This window comes from Sus scrofa, chromosome 7, assembly GCF_054392235.1.
Source record: "Sus scrofa isolate SSC_HxYL_T2T_F1_AM1 chromosome 7, Sscrofa_HxYL_maternal_Yorkshire_Landrace_v2.0, whole genome shotgun sequence".
Classification (NCBI taxonomy): domain Eukaryota; kingdom Metazoa; phylum Chordata; class Mammalia; order Artiodactyla; family Suidae; genus Sus; species Sus scrofa.
The window spans coordinates 39,740,906-39,759,821 of NC_139389.1; the positions used below are offsets into that span (position 1 = coordinate 39,740,906).

General features: G+C 51.8%; 1 protein-coding gene across 38 annotated transcripts in view; it reads left to right on the top strand.

The window, feature by feature from the left end:
• Window positions 1-18,200, top strand: part of ZNF76 (zinc finger protein 76) — a 31,155-nt gene extending 12,955 nt beyond the window's left edge. For 5 of the 38 annotated variants that reach the window (XM_084967902.1, XM_084967903.1, XM_084967904.1 and 2 more), the window contains 14 exons: window positions 5,647-5,813; window positions 8,588-8,668; window positions 8,781-8,858; window positions 9,793-9,913; window positions 10,016-10,244; window positions 12,274-12,390; window positions 12,699-12,774; window positions 13,420-13,545; window positions 13,624-13,803; window positions 14,594-14,827; window positions 14,921-15,084; window positions 15,721-15,885; window positions 16,411-16,524; window positions 17,347-18,200. In XM_084967902.1, the coding sequence (XP_084824028.1) occupies window positions 5,741-5,813; window positions 8,588-8,668; window positions 8,781-8,858; window positions 9,793-9,913; window positions 10,016-10,244; window positions 12,274-12,390; window positions 12,699-12,774; window positions 13,420-13,545; window positions 13,624-13,803; window positions 14,594-14,827; window positions 14,921-15,084; window positions 15,721-15,885; window positions 16,411-16,524; window positions 17,347-17,451 (1,863 nt within the window). In that variant the 5' untranslated portion in view covers window positions 5,647-5,740 and the 3' untranslated portion in view covers window positions 17,452-18,200. Of the gene's footprint in view, window positions 1-5,646; window positions 5,814-8,587; window positions 8,669-8,780; window positions 8,859-9,792; window positions 9,914-10,015; window positions 10,245-12,273; window positions 12,391-12,698; window positions 12,775-13,419; window positions 13,546-13,623; window positions 13,804-14,579; window positions 14,828-14,920; window positions 15,085-15,720; window positions 15,899-16,410; window positions 16,525-17,346 lie in introns of all 38 variants that reach the window. The other 33 variants (XR_014809986.1, XR_014809987.1, XR_014809988.1 and 30 more) reach the window with 11 other exon arrangements.
• The last annotated feature ends 716 nt before the right edge of the window (window positions 18,201-18,916 follow it).

Genomic DNA, 18,916 nt, shown 5'->3' on the forward strand with positions numbered 1-18,916 from the left:
GATCCATTAACCCACTGAGAGAGACCAGGGATTGAACCTGGGTCTTCGTGGATACTAGTTGGGTTTGTTACCGCTGAGCCATGATGGGAACTCCAAAGTTCATTTTAAAATGCTGCAGACAGGAAGTGGGCTCAGGGCTAATTCCAGGAGTGCCAGGAATGCTCCCTTTTCACCCCTGCCCCTTGTCGTGGCTCTTCTTCCCCCACCCTTTCCCCCATACTGTCTCTCCTGTATACCCAGCTCAGGCCCTTAGGGGGCTTTAAACCTTATGCCCCTGCTCCACCTTGCCCTTCGTCAGACGGCCCCAGGAGTTAAGAATCTGAACTGTCAAGTACAGGTGGGATCTGCTCAGACCCAGCCATCCTGACAGTGACAGGCCTCTCTTTGGCTCTGCCATTGTCACTGTTGTTAGTTTAGTACTGGCACAGGAGGATTCAGAGTAACCATCATTTAACAAAAGAAAGGGAGAAAAAAGGCAGTCAGACACTTATATGTGCCTGGTACCAGGCTCTGCTGGAAGGCGGCTTCAGAGATCAGAAAAGGTTAGAGAGCGAGAGGGGACTGTTTTTAAGGTTTATATTATGAGGCTTAAGGAGGAAAACTGGATATTTAGCCTGGACATGAGAGCATGTAAAAGAGTGGAGATTTGTTTTCTTTGAGTCTAAAAGGCGTTATTTTGGGAAATGTGGCTACCAGCTATTCCCTATTTCCATGTGGTCAGGTCACGAAGAACAGGGTTTAAGTTACAGTGGGTAAGATGAAAGTTAAACAACCAGCTGTTTTGACAGCTAAGGTTGTGTCACGGTGGATTAGCAAAAGGAAGAAACGCACCAGACATTGAGAGGTGTGGACTCTTGGGCCAGCCAGCCTGGATTTGATCCTGACCTCAGCACTAACACGCTGTGGGAACTCTAGCAGGTTACGCCCCCCTCTAAGCCTCAGTCACCTCATCTGTAAAATGGGGCTAGTGTACCTACTTCTCATGGGGTTTCTTTTAAGATCAAAAGTTGATATATGTAAAGTGCTTTGAACAGCAGCTGCAACATATTAAGGGCTATATATTTGATAAATGTAGTTAGCATGAGCAATAGAAAGGGCTTTAGGGTTATTTGGGCCAAGATTTTATTTTGCAGATTAAGTGGCAGTCACAGGAGGTAGAGTCGGGGTTAGGAGTTCCTGTTGTGGCTCAGCGGGTTAAGAAACCGACATAGTATCCATGAGGATTTGGGTTCGATCCCTGGCCTCGCTCAATGGGTTAAGGATCCGACATTGCCACAAGCTGCAATGTAGGTTGCAGGTGCAGCTCGGATCTGGCATTGCTGTGGCTGTGGTGTAGGCCGGCAGCTGCAGTTCCGATTAGACCCATGACGCAACAGGTGTGGCCATAAAAAGGAGGAAAAAAAAAGTGAATCAGGGTTCGAAGCTTTTCTGCAGACTTCTGGTCCCGGGCTGTTGCCAGTACTCTTGGCTATGTTTTGGAAATATGCATTGCTTCCACAGCGTATCTTTAGGTTCCTCTTCCATCCCCTTCTTAGCGCCAATATTTCTAGAGTACTTTGTATGTGCCATCACTGTGCTGAATGCTTACGTATGTGACCTAATTTAATCCTAAAGCAACCTGTTAAGAAGAATGCTATTATCTTCTTTTTTTTTTTTTTTTTTTTTAGGTTCAGAGAGGTTCAGTTGCTTGTCCAAAGAGGTAGTTTGGATTAGAACCCAGGCTGTCAACACAAGAGCCTATGTCCTTAACCATGACAGGATTTTCCTCAGAAAATCACTAGAATAACAGATGCGCTAAATTAAACCAGCCATTGCTTCATCAGCCACAGGGCCCAGCTGTGAAGATCTGAGGCCATTTTGTAATCCCTTTTCAGCCTACAGTCTGCTTTGTTTTCAGACCTAGGTCTCTCAGGCACATTCTTATTTCTGACACAACACTGCTAATATGAAAACTGGTTACAAAAAGAACTTCTCTCCCTGATTATGAGAATGAAAGTCCAAGATGCTGGAGCAGACCAGGAGAGGTCAGGACTGAAGCCTTCTTGAGACAGGGACCACGTGGGGGTTATCAGGACTCTGGGCAGCAGTGGGGTCACCGCCAGGATCCTAGTAGACCTGGGAAGTGAGTCAGATGTTGGAATTGCCGCCTAGACCAGTGGTTCTTTACCTCCTTTAATCCCTGTAAGGCGCAGCTGACATCATGAACTCTCCCCTCTTCAGAAATATACAAGCTTACACACCAGAAAAGCATTATCGGGTGGCTTCAGGGTTCATAAACTGCCAACTAAAATCCTCTGCCTTTAAAAAAAAAAAAAAAAAAAACACAAAACCTCTGCTTTAGGAAGCAGAGTAGACTTCTTAAGAGCACACTCAGGAGCCGGGTGGCCTCGAATCACATCCTCTTCTACCACTCAGCGTATGGTCTTGAGCAAATTAATGTCTCAGACTTCAATCCCCTCAGCTGTAAAATGAGGACAACAATAGTATTTCATTATAGGACTGTTGTGAGGATTAAACCAGTTACCATATGTAAAGGCTTAGTATCTGGTTATCTCCCCAGCAGTGTTCACTGTTACTGGAAGTAGAACTGGCATTCCCCAGAGCTTAGCCCATTCAGTAAATGTTTATGGACAGAATGAATGAAGAATTCTAGTGGCGATGCCAAGTCTGGGCTAGAGCATCCCAACCAGCCTGTCACAGATGGGCTGTAGTTACATCAAGGTACTGATCCACTCAGCCCTTCCTGCTGCCAAAACCCCAGCTGGTTGCTCTTGGCTTCAAGCAGCAGCTTCCAAAGTGTGATATACAGGAGTTCCCTGGTGGTTCAGTGGGTTAAGGATCTGGAGTTGTCACTATAGAGCTCAGGTCACTGCTGTGGTGCTGGTTTGATCCCTGGCCTGGGAACCTCCGCATGCCACAGGCACAGCTAAAAAGTGTGCCATACAAATATTCTTCTCTCTGGGCTCCCTAATGTGAAAACCGTTTGGGCACTGCTGATTGAGAAGAGCAGCTGGCAGGTGGAGAGAATCAGGTAGGCAGTCCAGACTCCAAGTCCAGGAGCCTCCAAGGATAGGTGGCAAAGGGAATCTTAACCCCTGAAGCTTGAGCAGAGGCTTCACAAGGGCGCCTCTCAAGATCCAGTCTGCCTCCTCCCCTGGCAGGTGCAGAGCAAGTGCCACCCTCCTGCACCAGGATGTGGTATGTCACTGCCCAAGGGGTGGTAGAGAGAACCACTGTGAGGCAGAAACCAGGCTGGAGCCCCGAGTCTTGTGTAGGCAGCGTGTAACAGAGGTAGTGGCAAGTACTGAAGTAGGTGACTCTAGGATCACGAGTGTCGGGAAGAGGTAGTACAGAGCTGCAGGGATTTAGAAGGGGCCCAGCCTTGCATTAGGATGATAGGAAGCCACTGAAGTGTTTCGATCAAGGAAGTGGTAGATTTAGGTATGTACATTTTTTTTTTAAGACACTCTGACACAACATTGCAAAATGAATAGGAAATGGGCAGAAACTTATTTGAAGACATATGTTAGGAGATGCTTAGAGTACTCGAGGTGAAAGGTGGTACATGAAATCAGGTACCTAGACTTTTTTTTATTTTTTAATTTTTTTGTCCATGGCATGCAGAAGTTCCAGGACCAGGGATCAAACCCCAGCCTCTGCAGTGGCCCAAGCCACTGCAGTAGAATTCTTAACCTGCTGAGCCACAATGGGAACTCCTGCAGTTGGGTTCTTAACCCACTATGCCACAGCAGGAACTCCAGAACTCCTTTAATTTTTTAAATTGAGGTATAAGTGACGTCCAACATTATACTCGTTTCAGGTGTATAACATAATGATTCAATATTTATATATATTATAAAATGATCTTCACAGTAAGTCTAGTTAACATCTAGCCCTTTAAGCAGTTGCAATTTTTTTTCTTGTGATAAAAGCTTTTAACACACTTTTAGCAACTTTCAAATGTGCTGTACAGTGTTATTAACTGCAGCTGCCATGCTGTATGTTACATCCCCAGGACTTCGTTTATAACTGGGAGTTCATACCTTTTCACTCCCTTTACTCATCTCACCTACCCACAACCCCTGTCTCTGGCAATCACCAGTCTGTTCTTTGTATCTATAAATCTATGAGAATTTTTTTTTCCTTAGATTCCACATATAAGTGAGATCATGTGTATTTGTTTTTTCTTGATTTTTCACTTGGCATAATGTCCTCAAGGCACATCCATGGTGTTGAAATGGCAAGATTTCATTCTTTTTTTATGGCTGAATACGAGTTGTGTGTATGTGTGTATGTCTGTCTTTCTGTCTCAGAACTTCTTTATCCACTCACCTATCAGTGGACACTTAGATTGCTTCCATGTCCTGGGTATTGTAAATAATGCTGCAGTGAACATGGAGGTGCATATATCTTTTCAAATTAATGTTTTTGTTTTCTTTGGATAAATACCCAGTAGTGGAATTGCTGGATGATATGGTAGTTCTGTTGTTAATTTTTTGAGGAACCTCATGCTATTTTCCATAGTGACTACATCACTTCACACTCCTCCCAATAGCACGCAGAGGTTCCCTTTTTTCCACATCCTTGCTGTCACTTTGTTTTTCTTGTCTTTTTGGTAATAGCCATTCTGACAGGTGTGAGGTGATACCTCATTGTGATTTTGATTTACATTTTGCTGATGATTAGGGATGTTGAGCACCTTTTCATATACCTCTTGGCCATCTGTATCTCTTCTTTGGAAAAATGTCTGTTCAGATCTTCTGCCCATCTTTTAATTGGATTATTTGCTTTTTTGCTGTTGAATCCTATGAGGTCTTTGTATATTTTGGAAATTAGCCCCTCAAAGTCATATAATTTGCAAATATTTTCTCCTATTTAGTAGGTTGCTTTTCATTTGTCAATGGTTTCTTTTGCTACACAGAAGCTTTTTAGCTTGATGTAGTCCTGCTTATTTAATTTTGCTTTTGTTTCCTTTGCTTTTAGTGGCAAATCCAAAAAATCATCACCAAGACTGATGTCAGAGAGCTACCTCCTATGTTTTCTTCTAGGAGTTTTATGGTTTCAGGTCTTACATTCAGGTCTTTAATCCATTTTGAGGTGATTTTTGTGCATGGTGTAAGATGGGGGTGTACCTAGACTTGTGATGGAAAAAGAAGCAGCAAGGATGACCCACTGATTCTGGGTGGCTGAAGATGCCACCCCCGGCGTGGAGATGCTGGGAGTGGGATAGTTCTTGGGGAGGGAACATTGTGAGTTCCGTCAGGGACTTGTTCTATTTGTGATGCCTGTGAGGTGGTTACAAGGCTGGTGAATGGATGGTTCTGAGCGCAGGAGAGATGTCAGCGTGGTCACGGAGAGCCAGCCACAGTAGGGTTCACTGGGGCCCCTGCCTCCAACAGGGCTCCCTTCTAAGGGAAGTGAATTTAAAAGTGGATTTTGATTAATAAAATCTTACTTTGCAACCAGTTTGGCTGGCATGCTTGTACACTAACCTTTAGAATTCTTAAGTATGTATATTTTGAACTCTCTGCTTTGCAGAACTCACCTCTTTTTCTTCTTGGCTGGCCTCCTTCACTCTTTCCCTGTGTGTCCTTTTGACAGGAGGAAGCTGTGCAGCTCGTAATATAACACCATTCATTTTCTCAGGTTTGTGACACAAAAGGGACTCTGACCTCGGCTGCGGCTCTTGGCGCTGGGAGGAAGCCAGCTTCATGTCTCAGCGCACGAGTAGGCGTTTGCCATGGAGAGCTTGGGGCTGCAGACGGTGACCCTCAGTGACGGGACGATGGCCTACGTCCAGCAAGCTGTCAAAGGTATTGCTCAGGGACCTCAGCACCCCACCCTGTCCCCTTCCAAAGGTCTCACCACCACCCTGCCCTCCTGCCACAATTTGCTCTGCATGAGCATCTCTCGAGGTGATTGATGAAAAGGGAACTCTTTAAAGTGCCACTTAGGCAAGCTAGACAATCAGATTCACCTGGCGCTGGGGGCCAAAACCTCTGAAAGGCTGATTTCCTGCATGTGGCGAGTAGTTCATAAAAATTTCTGGAATGGATGTACATAGTGCTGGTTGTGACTTCCTGCTTTTCACATGCTCCCTATCCGGTTCCTCAGTGCTTTCTAGAAGCAGTTCGCTTTAACTCAAGCAAGTTTAAGCATCCAGACTACCTTCTGAGCTCCTACCACTCTCTTCAAGGTTCAGAGGGGGCACCCAAGCATAGATCTCATGCCTTAGGCCCCGCTGGGGTTACCAAAAGTAAAAATTTAGGGCATACAGTTAAATTTTAAGTACAGGTAAGCAACAAATAATTTTGTAGTATAATATTTCCCTAATACTGCATGAAAAAGACATGTATAAACGTGGGATTAAATATTAAAAACAGTAAAAAAAAAAAAAAGTACAAAGAAAAAAATTCATTGTTTATCTGAAATTCAGCTTCTCAAGGAGCTTAAAGTCAAGGAGGGCATGGAGTGAGCACAGAGCTTATTGAAGCTTCTGGCCAGGACGCAGCTCCTCCTTTCTCACCGGCGCTCCCAGCCGTGCCAGATGGCATGTGCATCTTTCTTGGACAGCACCGGCCAAACACTGCCTCATTCCTACTCCTTATTTTGCCTTTCTGGACTCTGTGAGTGCCGCCTCCATATGACAGCACTGTCATTGCAACATTACCCTCCTTCATTTCAACACAGTGTCAAAATATTTTTCAGGTCCCACACTTACAGATAAATTGTTTGTTGATATCATTTTAATTGTCTGCTTCCTGATGACGACAAAGAGACCCCATCATCGCATCAATAAGCTCTTTCCATATAATGATGTGTGGGTCTGGCTGGCTTTATTTTCTTGAGAATGGAGCTTCTCTAGAACACTTTTGAAGCCTGAAGCCCTCTGTTTGCAGACTTCCCATCATAGTTCTTGCCACTTTGCTGCATCTCAGTGGGATGGAAGAACGTAAGAAATAGATAAGGCTGTGCTTACTCTGGGAACCCAGTTATTTCCCATGTTATGAATTAATGGTTGAATGAATGAATGAATAAAAAACAAGTGGTGAAGTTCCCTGGGTGGCTCAGCAGCCTAAAGATCCAACATTGTCACTGCTGTGGCTCCAGTGGCAGCTATGGTGCAGGTTCAGTCCCTGGTCTGGGAACTTCTGTATGCTGCAGCCATGGTCAAAAAAATGTGTCCTGGAGTCCCATAGTGGCTCAGTGGTTAATGAACCCAACTAGCATCCATGAGGACGCAGGTTCAATCCCTGGCCTTGCTCAGTGGGTTAAGGATCTGGCATTGCCATGAGCTGTGGTGTAGGTCACCAGTACAGTTTGGATCCCACATGGCTATGGCTGTGGCATAGGCTGGCAGCTACAGCTCCAGTTTGACCCCTAACCTGGGAACCTCCATATGCCATGGGTGCAGCCCTAAAAAGACCCCCCCCAAAAAAAAAGTGTCCACACTTGGCTTGAGAAGGCCACATGCTTTCTTACATCTTTCCTTCTTATGTCTGTATCTCTGCCTCCCCCCTTCTCCCTGATTATATCTCCTCTTGTCATTCTTCTTGCCTCTCTTCTCTGTCTCCTCCATGGTGCTGTAGTGTGTACTTACACACAACAGACTTCACACTTCTGAGAGTAGAGCTGGCCTTCAGGAACCAGACGAGCGTTGTGCTGAAAGGCAGCTCACTTGCCGGTGAGCTTCTCCAAAGCTCTTGATCAGGGCACTTTCATCTTTGTCGGCAGGCAGCTCTGATGGGCCCAGCTTAGCCAGCTGGAAGCCCTAAAATTTTATGAGGCTTATCTGTAATTAGGGTGAGCATAAAATGTGTTGTTCAAAGCCGACACTTTTGAGAGTGGAAGAGCGTGCTCTGTGTAAAGGCCCTGGGACTGTTCCAGGCAGACCAGAATATACGGTCACCTCTGTAGCAGGGCGCGAGGGCCCTGTCGGTCAGCCATTCTCCTCACCTGCCTCTCCCCATTGTTGTCTGCTTCTTGGAGGAAATTCTAGGTTGAAATCCACGCCACAACAGTAACTAGAGCCACAGCAGTGGCAATGCAGGCTCCTTAACCAGCTGAGCCACCAGGGAACTCCCAGAGCCAATTGCTTTTAACCTCTAAGACATACCACCTTGTCAGAGGGTCTGGGTCTTGGCATAGTGCCACAGAGGGAGGCAAGGGAATGTATTTTGATTTAGTTCGTTTGAGTCATATCTGAATTTTGATCCATTGGAGCCTTTCCAGACTCCCGGGCATCCTTTGTTCCCCATTTAGCTCAGTCTCAGCAACTTAGTGCTGGTTTCGAAGTCCCTGCTTAGCCATGCCTGGGTAGAAGCATAGATGAAGTTGCTCCTCCTGTAAGTGACAGGAAGGGGGTCTACTGGAGCTGGGGGTCACAGCCCCCCTCCCCCCATCACAGCAGGCTGTCTCTACTCCCAGCCCCTCTGAGACCCAAGTCTGGGAGGCAGGGGACAAGGGAATGTGGAGAGTGTCCCCTGTGCTTAGCCATGCAGACTGTGCCTCAGACAGGCCTCTGCTAAGACGGGCAGGTGTCTATCTTCTGGGCTTGGCCTGCTTCTCTCCATTTCTACCTCCACAGGAGAGAAGCTTCTTGAAGGGCAAGTGATCCAGCTCGAGGATGGGACCACCGCATACATTCACCAAGTGACAGTGCAGAAAGGTGAGGGCCTCTCAGGACACACCTGCCTCAGGAGGGAGGCCGGCAGTCCCCACGGAAGGACCCTTGCCTGACACCGAGCTCCAGAGAAAGGCAGGCCTTGTTCTCATTACAGAACCTCTTTCCTTCGAGGATGGACAAGCCGTGCAGCTGGAAGATGGTAGCATGGCCTACATACACCGCACACCCAGAGGTGGGGTCCCAGTGATGATCACAGGTGGGGAGGAAGGGAGGCAGAGCTGGCAGAGGCTGGGCTTGGAGTCGTGTGTGCACCTGAGGGTTGGGGCAGAGCATGGGAGCTCTGATCCCCACGCCCACCCAGATCCACAGTCTTGTCTGCCTTCCCTGGTGTGAACCACAGGAGGTGGGGCCTTGGGGTAGTCATGTGGGCCTCGAAGGCAGCTTTGGCTCTGGCACAGCCACAGAGTCCTAGGGCTTTAAATAGGACCTGATGACATCAAGACCAGGACTAAAAATTGAACTTTTTTTAAGGGTGAGGCTTTTAAGGTACTGAAAAATAATGGAAGATTTATTCCTTCTCCAAGTAGTTTCTTGAGCCGTCACTGAGAGCCAGGCATCAGACTAGGTGTGGAACAGAGTGAGAGCAGAGAGGACAGACCTCTGCCCCTGCCCCCGCCATGCTCTCAGAGCGCGTGGGGGATATAGGCTGGGAGTGAATTGTCAGGATGAACTGATCCTGGAAGGTGGGCTCAGGCTCAGGGAGGGCTTCTCCGAGGAAATGACGCTTGAGCTGAGCTGAAGGGTGGAGTGGGCTTAGCTCAGGGAAGAGGATGGCAGGGAGGGCTCAGTACTCCATCAGAAGGAATAGTAAGCATGGCCCAGAGATGAGTGGACGTGGAGAGGAGAGAGAATGGAGCTTGAGAACGGCTTGTGGGCACCGTGGGTGAGATGAAGCCAAATAGAGGGAGGTGGGGCCAGATCACTGGGGCTTCAGGGTAGGGGTTTTGGATTTATCCTGAGACCAATGGGACGTGGTTGAGCTGTTGAGGGCATCAGGTCACATGATCACATTTACATCCTGCAAAGATCCCTTTGGCTGCCCTGCTGCCTGGAGGGAGCTAGAGGCATGAGGGGCCACCAGTTAGGAGGTTGTTGTGGTCACCTAGGCCAAGATGATGAAGATGGTCCCCACGAGAAGCTTGTGAGTTCGCAGTCAGAACTCCGTAGAGACCTCATCCTTAGGAAAGGCAGCCCCAGCAAGAGGGCCAGCCAGAGTGACCCACCAAGGTGAGGGACCAGAAGGAACCCGATGCTGAAACCCTCCCTGGTAGACGTGCCTCTCCTTAGCGTAAAGCCCAGGTCCCAGCCGCGTCTCTTGCCCTTGCACAGCGCCTGGACTGACTGCGTGTTCCCTGCAGAGGGCTGTGACCCAAGTGCCCTGGAGGCTGTCCAGCTGGAAGATGGCTCCACTGCCTACATCCACCACCCCGTGGCTATGCCGACAGACAGCACCATCCTGGCCGTGCAGACAGAGGTGGGCTTAGAGGACCTGGCCGCAGAGGATGACGAGGGCTTCAGTGCGGACACAGTGGTGGCCCTGGAGCAGTATGCCAGCAAGGTGAGCCACAGAGCCTCATGCTGCCTGTCAGTTCTGTTGGCCCTGCCGGACCTGCCACCTCTCTAGAGGACAGGCCTGGGCTGTGCTTGGACCTGGCCTGGGCTGCTCCCTTTGCCCCTCCCTGGCTCCCCCGACTCCTCTTACACGTCACTGTGTAGGGGAAGCATCGCAGCCTGGCAGGGCTGCTGACAGCTGTCTGCACTCACCCTTGTTAATGCCGTCGCTGCAGAGGGAAGGCAGCTGTGAGAAACAGTGATGGTCATACGGTGGGAATTTAGACCCAGTTTCACTTTGGCTGTACTGTCTGAGAAGGCCCTTGCCAGTGACTTTTATTATTTTTCCAGTCCGCTGAGGTCAGATGATCTTGTATTTATTTCTTCTCTACGACTCATTAAGCCATTTGGGAAAATAACCTCAGTGGGCAGTGACAAGAGCAGATGTAATAGAGCAGCTGGGATTCTTGGAACACAAGGCCTGCACAGTAGCTCAGCTGCAAAGGAAAAGGATCTTGGCTTTCCACACATCAGGCAGTCTGAGCGTGCTCTGCTGGAGCTGTGCTCCTGCCCGTGGGGGAACCGGAGCAGAGGTCTGTGAGCTCCCTCCCCAGAGTGAACTGCAGAGCTTTGGTGGATGTGGCGGGGCTTCCTGGAGCTCTCGCTTTACCCAGAGGTTGGGGGGAGTTGTCTTTCTAATAAAACTGCTGGGTCTGTATCAGAGAGGAGAAGAGGAAATCCTCGTGTCTTTGCAAATTGAAGCACAAAACTTTGTAGTCGGCCGCTCTGGGTTATGCCCGTATCTCCCCCACCCCCACCCCCATTTTCCTCAGGCGTATTTTAGAAGCCTAATTTGAGGCTTTCTGCTGCTGGAAAGACAGCTGAGCTTAAATCATGAGCCCCGAGATCTGTGCTGGCTCTTCCTCTTCTTAGAACTCAGGTTAGTCACTCCCACCTGGGCCTCAACTGGTTCCTGTCTCATACAATGAGATGAGAGATGAGTTGGGACCAGATGAGCTCGGAGGTTGCTTCCAGCCCTGCTGTTCCTTGATTTCCCTTGGTTACTTCAAGAGCCACTGAGACATGGGGGTGAAATCTGAACACCTGAGTGGGTTAGCCCGAGCAGACGTGGCCACTTGTGATCTCTCCTGCCATCCACCAGCTGCTTAAGTGGCCATGAAACTTTGTCAGCTGCTTGACCCTTGACCTGGAGCTGACTGGACAGACATTGCCATGGGTTTGGCCTCCCTTCTTTGTCTCCTACTCACAACGACTTCCAGAGTTCTGTTTCAGGAGCTCCCGGGAAGGCCACAAAGTCCCAGAAACAAAGACTAAGGGACCGTCCCAGCAGGACTGTGCCCAGAAAAGCGTAAGGACAGTAAGGGTGCCATGCGGCCAGGGGCTGGTGTGAAATGGGTGGTCCCAGCAGTGTGCCCAGGAAAGGTGGGCAGGAAGGACTTGTCTGTCATCTCAGTGCCGTGCTTAGAGCTGAGGCTTTGGGTGGGACTCCTGGGCCCCTGCCATGGGTACGTCTACAGTTTGTCGGTTGTGGTCACCCACCTTCTGGTGAAGCCAGGTGAGCTCATCCCCACAGCAAGCCCCTTGTCCCCGCACCTTCCAAACACAGGTTTCCCTGCAGGGAAGAACAGGTCTCCTCCCATCAGAGGGGGAACGTGTCCAGAGTTGCAGCCTCTTCGGCTGGGGGTTGCTGCTTTCAGCCCAGCATGAGTGTGGCCCCCTCACCTCACCATGTAGGAGATACCCTTTGTCCCAGCGCTGTCATGGGCCCTGTGACATTTAGTCATCTCTCCTTCTACTAGAGATGGGTGGTAACTCCACACACCAGCCCCGTTTCTTCTGCAGTATGCCCCAGTGTCTGTTCCTGTCACCCTGAATCTGTCACCCAGGGTGCACTTCTCCCCTGGCAGGTTTAACCCTGTTTACTGGGTCTTATGCTGCCATCTGGGCCCTGTGCCCCACCTCTTCCTTTCCTTCATTAAGAATATATATAGGGACCCCAAGGTTTCTTTCCTCAGGTTCTGCATGACAGCCAGGCTCCCCATAACGGCAAAGGACAGCAAGTCGGGGACAGAGCATTCCGCTGTGGCTACAAGGGCTGCGGTCGTCTCTATACCACCGCTCATCACTTAAAGGTAAGGTTGCCACAGAGAGCTTTCAGATTGCCAGCTTCCCCAGCAGCCTGCAGAGCTGCCTTCCTGCTTTGACTGGAACTGGTCCCTGACCTCATGGTGCTCACTGCCTCCTGCAAGAAAGGAGAAATGTCTGTGCAGGGGGCTAGGACTCACCTGGAGAGTGCAGGAGGGAGGAGAATCAGGGAAGGCTCTCTGGAGGTGGCACCTCAGCTGAAGAGGAAGCAAAATAAAGGAGGGGGCCCATGCTGACACCCTGGGCCCATTCATACCCTTGTGCCTCTCAGTTACGTGCTTGCTTGTGCGCACAGGTGCATGAGAGAGCACATACGGGGGACCGTCCGTACAGGTGTGATTTCCCCAGCTGCGGAAAGGCCTTTGCCACAGGTAACCTACCTGGATGGAGACCAGAGTGGACTGCTTCCAGTTGAGGGCAGAGGGGTCTAGATTAGCTTTTCTCCCTCCAGGGAACAGAGCCTCAGGCTACCTTCCCAGAGAAACTGCTGACCCAGCGCTCTGACTGCAGGCACATTCCCTGCCGGGAAAGTAGGAGGCGCCGGAGCCTGGGGGATGGCAGAGACCAGCTGGGGGTGCTGGGTGGGCCTTTGTCTCTCTCTGGGCTGCATTTTCCCTCTGAATCAAGGACCTTTAGCCATAGGTTCCCTCTTACACTGGTTCTGGAATAGTAGCAGCTGCCCCTGGCGAGGAAAGAACAGAGTGGGCCTCTCCAGCCCCTCTTAGCTGCCCAGGGACGGGAAGGGGAGGGGCGGACACAGTCTTCTTGTGCCAGAGGAGGTCCAGAGCCTCGCAGAGCCCACCTGGAGAGCCTCTGGAGTTCCTGTGGGGCTCAGCAGGTGAGGGATCTGGCGTCGTTACTGCTGTGGCGCACATTTGATCCCTGGCCCGGGAACTTGCACATGCGGGGGGGTGGGGGTGGGGGTGGGTTGATGGAGAGCCCCTGAATTAGGAAAATGAGGCGGTGGTAGATAAGGCCCTGCAGTGCTCTTCTCACCCTTCCCCCCACTCGGACAGGGTACGGGTTGAAGAGCCACGTTCGCACCCACACTGGTGAGAAGCCATACAAGTGCCCGGAGGAGTTGTGCAGCAAGGCCTTCAAGACCTCAGGGGACCTGCAGAAGCATGTCCGGACCCACACCGGTAGGCCAGGCCTCCCCGCCCCGCCGCACCCCGGCGGGCCCTCTCCCTGAGCTGCCCTCACTTGGGCCGTCTCCGCAGGCGAACGCCCGTTCCGGTGCCCCTTCGAGGGCTGTGGCCGCTCCTTCACCACGTCTAACATCCGCAAGGTACATGTGCGCACCCACACGGGCGAGCGGCCCTACACCTGCCCCGAGCCCCACTGCGGCCGAGGCTTCACCAGCGCCACCAACTACAAGAATCACGTGCGCATCCATACAGGTGGGCCAGCTGGCATGCGAGGACCGCCCCCTCTGAGGCCCCAGCTCCCTCTCCCACAGGCTTCTGACCCGAGATGTGTTCAGGACGCCCAGCCCAGAGCCCTTCTCTCCTGGTCCCTCAGGCTGGTCTGCGGGCGGGGCACAGGGCTCTGCGGTTCCGGCCACATTCCCAGAACCGTCCTTCCACTTGCAGTGAGTGGCTCCTCGGGTTCCAGTTAGGTGCAGTCTGACAGGCATTGCCAGCCCTCAGCTCCCTGCCACCTCTCTACCCCCATCTAAGTTCTGCCTCCGCAGCTGAGCTCCTGGAAAGAGGCCAGGGTCAGACACGAGGGGAACAAGGCAGAGTGAAATGTCATCTTCAGCTCCTCACCTCATCCACTGTCTATGTGATTCCTGTGTACCCTCACCCTCCCCAGTGTCACGTCCCTGCCCAGCCTTCTGCGTCATCCCTCAGATGCCTGTGTCCCCTCACTCTCCATGTACCTGATACATCAGTCATCCCTCTCTATCTCCCACCTCTTCTGTTCACAACCCTCAACCTTACAAGCCCCCCCCCCCCCACAGCCCCTGCACTAGCCTCAGCCTTGCCCCATCGCCCCTTTTCTCTCCACCTTGTCTCTGGGCCCAGTGGTTCCACACTCACATCCCCTGTCTTCTACCAGCCACCTTCCCCTACTCTGTCCATTCAGCGTCCCGGATCTCCCTTCACCAACCCTGCCCCCACTCCTGTCCCCTTAGTTTCCCCCTTGCCAGCCCCAGTTCCTACCCCCCTCACAGCCCAGTGTCCCCAGGGGAGAAGCCATACGTTTGCACGGTGCCAGGCTGCGGAAAGCGCTTCACCGAGTACTCAAGCCTATATAAGCACCACGTGGTGCACACACACTGCAAGCCCTACACCTGCAGCACCTGTGGCAAGACCTACAGGCAGACCTCCACCCTGGCCATGCACAAGCGCAGCGCCCACGGCGAGCTGGAGGCCACGGAGGAGAGCGAGCAGGCCCTTTATGAGCAACAGCAGCTCGAGGGTGAGGGGCATGGGCAGGAGGTGAGATGGGGGTGAGCCGGGCCTCCCCAAGACCACCGGGTGGCAGGTATCAGCCTGGGCTCTCTTCTGCCAGCCGCCTCTGCAGCCGAGGAGAGCCCGCCACCCACGCGACCCCGAATTGCTTACCTGTCAGAGGTGAAAGAAGAGGATGATGACACCCCAGCCCAAGTGGCTATGGTGACTGAGGAGGACGGGGCCCCCCGCGTGGCTCTGATCACTCAGGATGGCGCCCAGCAGGTACAGGCCCTGGGATGGGGCAGGCAGGCCACTGTGGCTGGTATCCTCTCCATCCTCTCTGGGCAGCCCTACCTCCACCCAGTTTCTCATGGATCTCAGAGAGCTGAGGCCCAGGGTACCAAATCTTCCACAGCCCCTCTTCCTCCTCCTGCTTCCAGCTCAGTCTCTGGGACTTCTGGAGCACAGTTAGGCATTTCTCTCTCGAACTGAAGGCCGACAGGCCTTGTTCATCTGATTGAGACACTTGGATGTCCTTAAGAGAGGCACGTTGGCGTAGGGGCCAGAACATGGTGTGGGGTCCGGAAGCCTGGGGTTTCCAGCCAGCAGTATAACCTGACCCTTGTCAGCACCCTCACTGTCCAGGGTGAAACAAGGGTGAAATTAAGTGGAGAGCCGGAATTGCATGGAACAGAGCCCCCAAGGCAAAGTGGCGGTGAATGGGAGTGGTCAGCAGAACTCTTTCAGGGTGCCTCTCGTTGCCACCCAGGGCCTGTCTTGCTTGTCCTGACCCTCTTCACCCTGTGACAGGAAGCTAATCTTCTAGCTTACCAACTAGCCAGCCTGGTCTGGGAGAGCAGAGACACCTGCCTAGGGGCTTTCAGACAACCCGCTCATCTTCTTCCTTCCTGTTGGCAGGTCAGCCTGTCCCCAGAAGACCTGCAGGCCCTGGGGAGTGCCATCAGTATGGTGACCCAGCACGGCAGCACCACCCTCACCATCCCCAGTCATGATGATGACCTTACCACATCTGGCACACATACAGTCACCATGGTCAGCGCCGATGGCACCCAGACGCAGCCCGTATGACCAGGCGGTTTGCTTGGGTTTCTTGTTCTCTTGTCCTTCCTTTCTGTGGGACGGGCCATAAGGTGCAGGCTAAATTAGGCCAGGCTGCTTATGAGGACCAAGATCCCCACACATAAAGGGTCTTCCTACAGCTCCTTTGGGTCATCAGCAGCTCTCCTGTTGAAAGCATTGCACTGGGAATCAAGAGACAGTTTCTAAATCTCGATCTACCCCTTATTTGCTTTGCTGCCACAGGCAAGTTACTTTTTCACAGACTTTAGTCCATTTTCAAACGAGGGGATTAAATTATCTCTGGGGTCTTTTGCAGCTCTGTCCTTTGGTTTGAAGTTCCTAAAGTAAGTTGGCTGTAAGTTAAAGAAAAATACAACCCCATTTAGCTCTGAGCCCCGAGCTAATTAATCTGAGCCATAATGGTTTTATCCATTTCCTTCTGGGTTTCTCCTAGCCACCGTTCTTGGAGGGGTTCCAGGTTTGGGAGAGTAATGTAGGTGGGTTGGACAACCTCATTCTTTATTTCAGGTCACAATCATTACCTCTGGGACTGTGGTTGCTGAGGACTCAAGTGTAGCATCCCTTCATCATCAACAGGTGGCGCTGTTGGCCACAGCCAACGGAACTCACATTGCAGTGCAGGTAGGACACTGTGGCCAGAGAAAGGAACAAGAGGAGTTCCCAATGTGGCTCAGCTGTAAGGAACCCGACTAGTATCCATGAGGACACGGTTCGATCCCTGACCTTGCTGAATGTGTTAAGGATCTGGCTTTGCTGTGAGTTGTGGTGTAGGTCACAGATGCAGTTCAGGTCCTGCGTCGCTGTGGCTGAGGCACAGGCCAACAGCTGTAGCTCCAATTCGACCCCTAGCCTGGGAACTTCCATGTGCCATGGCTGTGGCCCTAAAAAGCAAAAAAAAAAAAAAAAAAAAGAGAGAGAGAGGAACAAGAAGGAAAGGGGAACTAGGTAGAGCGCTTGAAGAGGACAGCATTTGGCCCAAAAAGAGCCAATTTCAGATGACAAATCCCTTTCTGCCTACATCCATGCGCCTGTCTCGGGCCCTTTCTTGACTAGGGCAGGGAGATGAAGCCCCTTCTGACCTTCAGGATAACTCAGATGATCGAGTACCTGGTGGTCTAAGCTCTTAATTTCTTCATGTCCCTGTTTATTCATCTGGAAAATAAAAAGGCTGAAGTAGGTGATTACTAAGGTCCTTTCCATCTAGTCCTTCCCCTTCAGTGAGCAAGCTTCCCTTTCTGACCTGGGACTCTTGCGCGGCCCCCCTCGCCACACCTAGCCTTACAGGGTTCCATCAGGGAACCCCTGTGCCTTGGACTCTACTCAGGACTTAGGTGGGTGGCACAGGGTGGGTGGAGGAGATTCGAAAAGTAGCCACATCTCCTACCACTGGAGTCTAGGGGGAGGGTCTCACTCTTGCCTCTTTCTCCACCCTCTTTTCCACAGCTGGAGGAGCAGCAGACCTTAGAGGAGGCCATCAGCGTGGCCACCGCTGCCATGCAGCAGGGGGCTGTGACCCTGGAGCCCACAGAGTCAGAGAGCGGCTGCTGAGCCCAAGAAGGCTGCGTCCCACACCATGCTAGTGGTACCGTGCCACACAGGCATCCTTGCCTCCAAGGCCCAGGCTGTGGCTGATGCGTGGAAGGTGCCACGTCGGTCTCTAGGGCAAGAAGGCAGCAGGAAAACAGCCTGAAGGGTACAGGCGCCCTGCCCAAGAGGAGGGCCAGGCAGCTGGAATCGGGGGCATACGTCATCCTCAGGAGTAAGGAGGACAAGCTTGATCACCAGGCTGCACTGGGCGCCCCCCCAAATCAGCTGGGCACCCTCTCCTCTCTCTAGAAAACACACTTCCTGCCTTCAGTCCACTCCTTCTCGGGTGGCGATTGGGGCTGCTCTTGGGACTAGTCCTCCACTCTGACTGGTCACTGGCCACCAGGGGAGAGGGTACAACAGCTCTTCAGCCCAGTAGGGGCAGAGCAGGCCCAGCCCTGCCTCTCCCAGCAATAACCTCCTCTCTGGAGGCCAGCCAAGAGCCTGGCCACTTGGCAGCAGGGACTTCCTGCCACTGCAGTCAGAAATGCTCAGGGGCCTGTGGCTGGAAAAAAGGTGCGCAGCCCCCTACCCCCAGCTACTCGCCAACCTCTGTGGGAGAGGCAGGGAGTGACCTTGTACATACTGGGGATTGGGTATGATTTGTTTTTTTTTTTTTTTTTTTATTCCATTTTGATAATTTTTTTTTTCCTGCTCTGGATGGTGGTGGCAAATGGGTGAATGAGTATTTAATAAAAGTTCCAAGTTTCCATCTGGGTCCCTCCCTCCTCCCTCCTTTTAGCTTTGGGCCCTTTTGGAGGGCTGGTCAAATCAGGCTCTTGGCCCTGTATCCCAGGCACAGACCTCACTCAGTCTCAGTGCCAGACAGTGGGATTCTCCCACCAGGAGCACTGGGGGCAGGAAGCCCTGCTGTAACCTAAGCCCTGAGTTGCTGCCAGAGGTTTCCTGCCTCCAGCTGAGCAAGTGGGCTTCAGAGGGCCAAACAGGACCAGTGTGACACTGCTTCTGCATCCTGGTTGCATCTTAGGCCTCAGGATGTTTGGCCTGGAGGAACTCTCTTTTCCTCCTTAGCTTGTGTTATATTGTCAGAGCCCCTCCAGACCCAGCCACCCCTCCATATGCAGCACACAAGCCACTGCTCCAGGCAAAGCAGCTCCACGAGGTTGGGGTGAGGGTACCTGTGCCACAGTACCCAGGGTCTCTGAGGCCTCTGCTGCCCTGGTGCTGAAGTTCTGGCTTTGGTACCCAGGTCTGGGGTGCCCAGGCACCGAGGTGTCTGGGGCCATGCTATGGAATTCCCAAGCCACGGTCAGAGTGCCCTGAAGAGTATGTGGTAGGACCAGAGTGGCCCCTGGTGGGAAGGAGAGGAGGCAGGGAAAGGTACCTGACAGCTGGACCCCCTCCTGCCTGAGAACATTGCAGGAGTTGGAGATGCCTCATCTCCTCCCTTCCCTGTGGGGGATGT